The following is a 6,810-nucleotide window of genomic DNA, read 5'->3' on the forward strand; positions in this document are numbered from 1 at the left end:
ACAGGCAAAGCCGAATCTTGAATGCACTGCAGCCTCCACTTCCTCACAACTCCACAGCATCAGGGAAAAGACTGTTATTTATTAAGACATGGTACTTCTGTGCGACCCAGAATGGCCTTGAACTCAGCAATGTTCCCATCTCAGCTTTTCAAGTGTTGAGATGACAGGGGTGCACCATTGTGGCCACCAAGCACTCCCTTTCGTTATAGGAATTGATTGACTTCTGTTGCATGTGTGTGGGTACATGCACATACACTTGAACTCCAACTGCCAGGTTTGGCGGCAAAGTGCCTTCACTTGCAAAACCATCTTTCTTAAACCACCTTCATTGACAGTCTGGTGCAACTTTCTGCACTTATGTGATTTAGCAGTGAATACACAGTTATTGTGGTGACCAAGACACTGTATTTTTTAAAGAAGATTTACTTCTTACAGGGTGGTGGCGGCGCACGCCTTTAATTCCAGCATTTGAGAGGCAGAAGCAGGCAGATCTCCAAGTTCAAGGTCAGCCTGGTCTACAGAGTGAGTTCCTGAATGGCCAGGGCTACACAGAGAAACCCTATCTTGAAACACACACACACACACACACACACACACACTCACACACACACACACACACACACATTCCTTATTGACTTTTCTGTATGTAGGAATGTCTGACTTGCATGTCTGTGTGTATGCTGCATGCATGCCTATTGCTCAGGGAGACACACACACACATTCCTTATTGACTTTTCTGTATGTAGGAATGTCTGACTTGCATGTCTGTGTGTATGCTGCATGCATGCCTATTGCTCAGGGAGACACACACACATTCCTTATTGACTTTTCTGTATGTAGGAATGTCTGACTTGCATGTCTGTGTGTATGCTGCATGCATGCCTATTGCTCAGGGACACACACACACACACACACACACACACACACACATTCCTTATTGACTTTTCTGTATGTAGGAATGTCTGACTTGCATGTCTGTGTGTATGCTGTATGCATGCCCATTGCTCAGGGACAGCAGGAAAGAGTGTCCTGTCCCCTGAACATGGATTTATGGATGGCTGTGAAACTCCATGTGAGTGCTGAGAATAGAACTCATATCCTCTACAAGAGCACCAAATGCTTTTAGTCACTCAGCTGTCGGTCTTCCTGGCTTCAGAGACATTGTATTTTTCATAGTGGTTCGTTTTAGCTCATTAACATTTAAATTGAAGTATTCCTGTGTGTTAGAAATATATTGGATGCAATATTAAGGAAGACTTAAACATCAGACCGGGGGTGGAAAACAAGACAGAAAGGTTAGAATTTATGGTTTGTGTAGCCCTTGGGGGCAGGGAGGTTTTGATAAGTAGTAAGACATCCACGCAGGTGAGGCAAGATGCCCACAGATGCTTCTGTGTGTAACTCGGAGTTCTGGGAGTGCACCCTTATGCACACACTGCATGGACTCCCAGGTACACAAGGACAGGGGATATGTGCTCCAACATATCAATGTTAGGCTGGCAAACAAGAGCTTCTAGCCCAGCAGGTCTTGCAAGAAGGCCCACATGTACTGATGCATCTCCTGAGGATGGCTCTGTGGAATCCAGTGCCCACTGCCTGGCAAAATGTGGCTTTCCAACCGGCCGGGCACAAAGTGTCTTCCAATGGCTTCCACCAGCCCCTGCTGGAAGGCGAAGTCTTTTTCCCCCCACAGCAACAGCGTGGGTGTTGACAGTTTCTTGGGCTCCAGGGGGAAGTTCCTGCGACCAAGACAGACAAGTAGATGGAAGAATGACTACTCTCATTCCCTCTGCCCGACACTCTCCTCAGCTTCTCTCCTGGCTACAACCTTACCTGAACACGTTCCTGTAGTAGTTGATGGGCCCAGTGAGGCATCCAGGTTGTGAGAAGTGATAAAGGAATGCTTCAAGTTCAGAAGGAGTCAGTCCTGGGATGCCGTTCTTGCGGTGAGTGAATGTGTCTTTGAGAATCTGCGTGTACACAATAATGTGCTGGTTTCAGTGCCCAGGTCGCTCAGCCCCACTCTGCCATCCCCTAGTCCTAGACTTCAACCCTCACTGCACCTGGAAGTCAGACATAGACAACAGCTTCTCTGGCAGCCAGGGAAGCTGGAACAGGAACATGTAGTTTGATCGGAATATCTGGCCGATGTGGTGGATTGAGTATTCTGGGAAGAGGAGAAAGGATGTGAGTATGGGTTAGACCACCACTGCTGCCTGCCTGTCTGTGAAGACAATGCCCCCACTCTGGCTGGGTGCTGCCCTCCCATATTGTCTTCACAGATACAGACCAGGCAAAGCTGGAGAGATGAGATAGATGGCTCAGGGTTTAAAAGTGCATGCTGCTTTTCCAGACACCTTAAGTTTGCTTCCCAGCACCTCTGTCGGGTGGCACTAAATGATTGTTACACTAGTCCATGGGTTCATGGGTTTGTTTTTTTTTTTTTTTTTTTTTCTTCTTTTTTTTGAGACAGGGTTTCTCTGTGTAGCTCTGGCTGTCCTGGAACTCACTCTGTAGACCAGGTTGGCCTCGAATTCAGAAATCCGCCTGCCTCTGCCTCCCAAGTGCTGGGATTAAAGGTTTGTGCCACCACGCCTGGCTTAGTCCATAGGTTCTAATGCTCTCTTCTGACCTCCATGACACACACAGCACAGATATATACATATAAACATAAAACAAATAACTCTTACTGGGTGGTGGTGCCATATGTCTTTAATCTCAGCACTCAGAAGTCAGAGGCAGGCAGATCTCTGAGTTTAAGGCCAGCCTGGTCTACAGAGTAAGTTTCAGGACAGCCACAGCTACACAGAGAAACCCCCTAAAAAAAAAACAAAACAAAACGGGAGTTTCTCCCTCTAAAGCTCCTGGGTACCCTCAGGAGGCACCAGCAGGCTTCTCCTGTTTAGGCCTAGTCATATTCCCTCTGCTTTAGGTAATAAACATTTATTGAACACCTACTGTGTACCAGGCTCCTGCAGAAAAGGGTAGGATGAAATGGATTTTGAACACAGTGAAGATTACAGTACTTCCCAGGTCAGGTATGGGGTGTAGCTCAATGAGGATATGTGATTAGCAATCTTGGGGTTCTAGATTCCATCATCTCCTACACTCATACCAACTAAAAAAGGTCCAAAAACATTAGAGAGCCAGAAGGAAGGAGCGTCTGATCCCATTGTGGCGTGGTTTATTAGTTGTTTGTGTCTTTGCTGTCAATGCTGAGTACAGAGGCACATGCCTTTGATCCCAGTGTTCAGAAGGCAGAAGCAGATGTATCTCTATAGCCTGAGGCCAGCCTGGTAGATTCAACAAGCCCCATGCCAGCTTAGGCCAACATAGTGAGACTCCTCTCAATAAAGAAACAAACAAACAAATGGAAGAGAGAAGAAAAAGAAATCAAAGACAGACATCATCTCCTTTGCCTCAGTTTCCCTCAACTAGAACATGAAGCTAGCAACGCTTTCATCAGCCCAAGAGCCCTGCATGGTGACTTTGTATGCAAGTCTATTATAGGCGACTGGCAGGCACAGGTTGACCACCCTCATCCAAAAAAATTTAAATGCCCCAAAATCTGAGTGGTTTTATTTTTTTTTGGAGACACTGTATTGCCTTGGCTAACTTGGAACTCACCATATACACCAGACTGGCCTTGAATTCACAGAGATCCATCTGCCTCTGCCTCCCAAGTGCTGGAATCCAAAGTATATGCCAGCTATACACCAGCTGACTGACATCTAATGGTTCAATGTACAGTTATGTGTCTGTGTGGGCGCGCGTGTGTGTGATGTTTGTTTCAGACAGGAAACAACATAGCCCAGGCTGCTCTCTAACTCACGATCCTCCTGCCTCAGCTTCCTAAGCATTTATCTATTTACTTATTTTTAGACTTAATTCATGTTTTCGTTTGGTTTTGGTTCAGTTTTATTGAAGCAGGGTCTCACTATGGAAAACTCATGGAAATCCACCTGCCTCTGCCTCTCAAGTTTAAAGGCATGTATCTGGCTTCTTTTTAGACTTAATTGTTTTTATTAATGTTTGTTATTATTTACATGTATGTATTTGTACCACATGTGTGCCTGGTATCCACAGAGGTCAGTTTAGGACATTTAGAGCCTTGGAACTGGAGTACAGTGGGATACCATCTGGACACTGGGAATCCAACTTGGGTTCTTTGAATAACAAGTGCCCTCCTCTGTTGAGTCATCCCTCCAGCCCCTGCCCCTCAAGTGCTGATAGTAGTAGGTATATGCTAGTATAGTCAGCTCCACGAACTTTCCTTCACGTACAAAGTCACTAAGATTATTGTATGAATTTCTTTCAGTCTACTCAAGTCTAGGTACAGGAAGTATATAGGAAGCATAAATTAATGTCATGCTCAGAGCTAGGCTCTAGCAACAAGATGATCTGATGATGTGTGTAAACACTCTAAAAATAAAAGAAAATGCAAAAATCAGAAACACTCCTGACCCAGGCTTTTCCCTCCTTCCCCTCTCTCTCTCTCTCTCCCTCTCCCTCTCTCTCTCTCTCTCTCTCTCTCTCTCTCTCTCTCTCTCCCTCTCCCTCTCTCTCTCTCTCTCTCTCTCTCTCTCTCTCTCTCTCTCTCTCTCAATGCTGGAGAGCACACCTTTTCCCGCTAATATAGTAAACAAATGTGCAACCACTTAACTATACTCCATCACCTCCAACCTGAAAGTGCTCAAGACAATTTACATTACTCCTAAGTGTACTAGCATTTATCTGGATCCCCGTGCCAGGTCACAGGTGAATACACGGGCTTTAGGCATAGTCCAACACACCTTGGATCACTGACATGGGAGGACCATTGGCCACAACCATACGCTCCACTAGGGATGGGTAGTAGATGGAGAACTCCCAGGCAAGGGAGGCCCCCCAGTCGTGGCTCACGAGGATGCACTTGGAGTACCCTGGTGGTGGGAAGAGAGAGACACAATGGTATAAGATACAGTAGGGATGAGGTAGACGTGTAGGAGTAGGTCCCAAAAGGAGCAAAAATGAGAAGATGAGTCATACCCAGGCCTAGGATGGTATCCTTGATGTCATCCAACAACAAGTCAATGGTGTAACAATCCACTTCCTTTGGAGCATCAGAGGGACTATAACCACGCATGTCTACAGCCACGACATGGAAATGGCTCTGAAACTCTCGCAGCTGGTAGCGCCAGCTGAACCTGTTGGGTAAGGGAGTTGGGAGTTTAGTCAGCAGAATGCACCTCCTATACCCAGCTTTGGGCCATCCCACCTTTCTGCTCTGGACTTCTTAGGAAGGAAATAGTGGAATCCCAGGATTACTCAACCCTACCGGTTCCCATTTCCCAAGTACCTCATAGTCAGAACTCTACCTTTCCCTAGTCCAGTGAGCATCAGGATCCAGGGGCCCAGACATACCAGTTCTCTGGGAAGCCATGCAGAAATAGCATGAGTGGCCCATTGCCATGACCAGCAGAGACATAGTGCAGACGCAGGCCGGAACTCTGCAGAAGGACCCAATCTAAGTAAGAGCTGAAGGGTAAGGAAATATGGGAGCTTCCTCCCGAGACTTGAACACCCAAGGATGTTCCAGATCCGACATTTCAACCTCCTTTCTTCAATCCGCATCCGCCCCCTGAAACCTACCTTCACGGGAGGAACACTCACCCTGAGGGTTAGAAAGCAATGCTCGCCCAGCGTGGGGTCTCTCAGGCACTCTGGGGGAGACAACCTCTGGCGGCCGCAGCAGCCCCTGCGAGGACGGCACATCACATGGGTGAGCGCGATGCAGCTGTAGACAAACGCGGCCACCAAGGCAGCCAAGTACACCAGGCTCATCACCAGCGCTCGCAGCAGCTTCAGCGAGAGGCGTGAGGGTGCGAGTAGCGCTGTCACCACAAACTCCGGCATATCCTTGCGCTCTGGGACGACTACAGAGCCGCCGTGGTCGGGAGACTGAGCCAGGGGTGCTGGCGCCAGCAGCCCACCACCTTTGTTTTGGGATTCCACCGTGCTATCGGAGTCCACTGGACCGGTCGAGGAAACAGATGCGCGGCTCGGACAGATACTGCCACCTCTCATGACTCACTCTAAAGTGGCAGCTAAAGTACCTGGGCAGAACGAGACACTTAAGGATGAGGGGGTTGGGGGTGGAGCCTGCGAGGACCTGGTTTCGGAGGTTGCGGAAAGAGGGACCGTGGGCGGAGCCCTAGGACATGCTGGATGGAGTTTAAACAGGAACAGAGAATTAAAATTTCTGTAGCAGGTGGCAGTGTTCAGGACCTAGAAAAGGCTCGGCAGGTAAGAGCACTTGGCAGCACACCTGCCCATCTAACTTTGATCCCAGGGAACCACAAGTGGAAGGAGAGGACTGACTCTCAACTGTTCACACATATACTGCAGCACATGCACCCCTCTATGCTTTAATCTCAGCACTCAAGAGGCCGAGGCAAATGGATCTCTGAGTTCAAGGGCAGATGATTTATATCTAAAGTTCTAGACTAGCCAGAGCTACAACCCCCCCCCCCCAAAAAAAAAAAAAAGCCACTGGCAAAGCTCTAAGGAAGGAGAGTTGAATCCAGGACGAAGGAAGGGAGGAACTCTGAGATGGGTGGAGCTTGGAACTCTGAGATGGGTGGAGCTTTGATCAAAGGAGCGAGGCATATCTAAGGTAGAGGTTAAGGGGTGTGGCTTATGAAGGAGGAAGGGGAATTAGGTGGAGTCTGTATTTGGATGAGAAAGACTGAGGATAGGTTTGTTGGCTTGGGTAGAATCTAGACCCAAGAACGAGTCTGTTCTGGAGCTGGAAAGGGGCAAGAAACTAAC

General features: G+C 47.9%; 1 protein-coding gene across 3 annotated transcripts; it reads right to left on the bottom strand.

Annotated features, from left to right (window-relative positions):
- Window positions 1-387: 387 nt before the first annotated feature.
- Window positions 388-6,088, bottom strand: Ephx3 (epoxide hydrolase 3). Of its 3 annotated transcripts, none has more exons than NM_001347341.2 (7): window positions 5,653-6,088; window positions 5,404-5,489; window positions 5,029-5,186; window positions 4,794-4,922; window positions 2,064-2,167; window positions 1,834-1,970; window positions 388-1,739 (listed from the first exon to the last, which is right to left on the bottom strand). In NM_001347341.2, exons 1-7 carry the CDS (start codon window positions 6,064-6,066, stop codon window positions 1,514-1,516), a joined length of 1,254 nt encoding a protein of 417 aa, NP_001334270.1. In that variant the 5' UTR covers window positions 6,067-6,088; the 3' UTR covers window positions 388-1,513. The 3 variants fall into 3 exon arrangements, with proteins under 3 accessions (NP_001334270.1, NP_001028335.1, XP_011244933.1); NM_001033163.4 differs by having other exon boundaries at window positions 5,632-6,088; XM_011246631.2 differs by having other exon boundaries at window positions 1,218-1,739; window positions 5,358-5,489; window positions 5,653-5,745.
- Between the last annotated feature and the right edge of the window lie 722 nt (window positions 6,089-6,810).

The sequence above is a fragment of the Mus musculus genome, chromosome 17, assembly GCF_000001635.26.
Source record: "Mus musculus strain C57BL/6J chromosome 17, GRCm38.p6 C57BL/6J".
NCBI classification, from domain to species: domain Eukaryota; kingdom Metazoa; phylum Chordata; class Mammalia; order Rodentia; family Muridae; genus Mus; species Mus musculus.

Bases quoted from the DNA above. Each gene is read 5' to 3' on its own strand.
- Ephx3 (NM_001033163.4), bottom strand. From the start codon at position 6,066: ATGAGAGGTGGCAGTATCTGTCCGAGCCGCGCATCTGTTTCCTCGACC. The intron at 5,490-5,631 runs GTAGGTTTCAGG...GTCCTTCTGCAG, and splicing joins TGAGTGTTCCTCCCGTGAAG to AGTTCCGGCCTGCGTCTGCA. The intron at 1,740-1,833 runs GTAAGGTTGTAG...TCTTGGTCGCAG, and splicing joins TACTACAGGAACGTGTTCAG to GAACTTCCCCCTGGAGCCCA.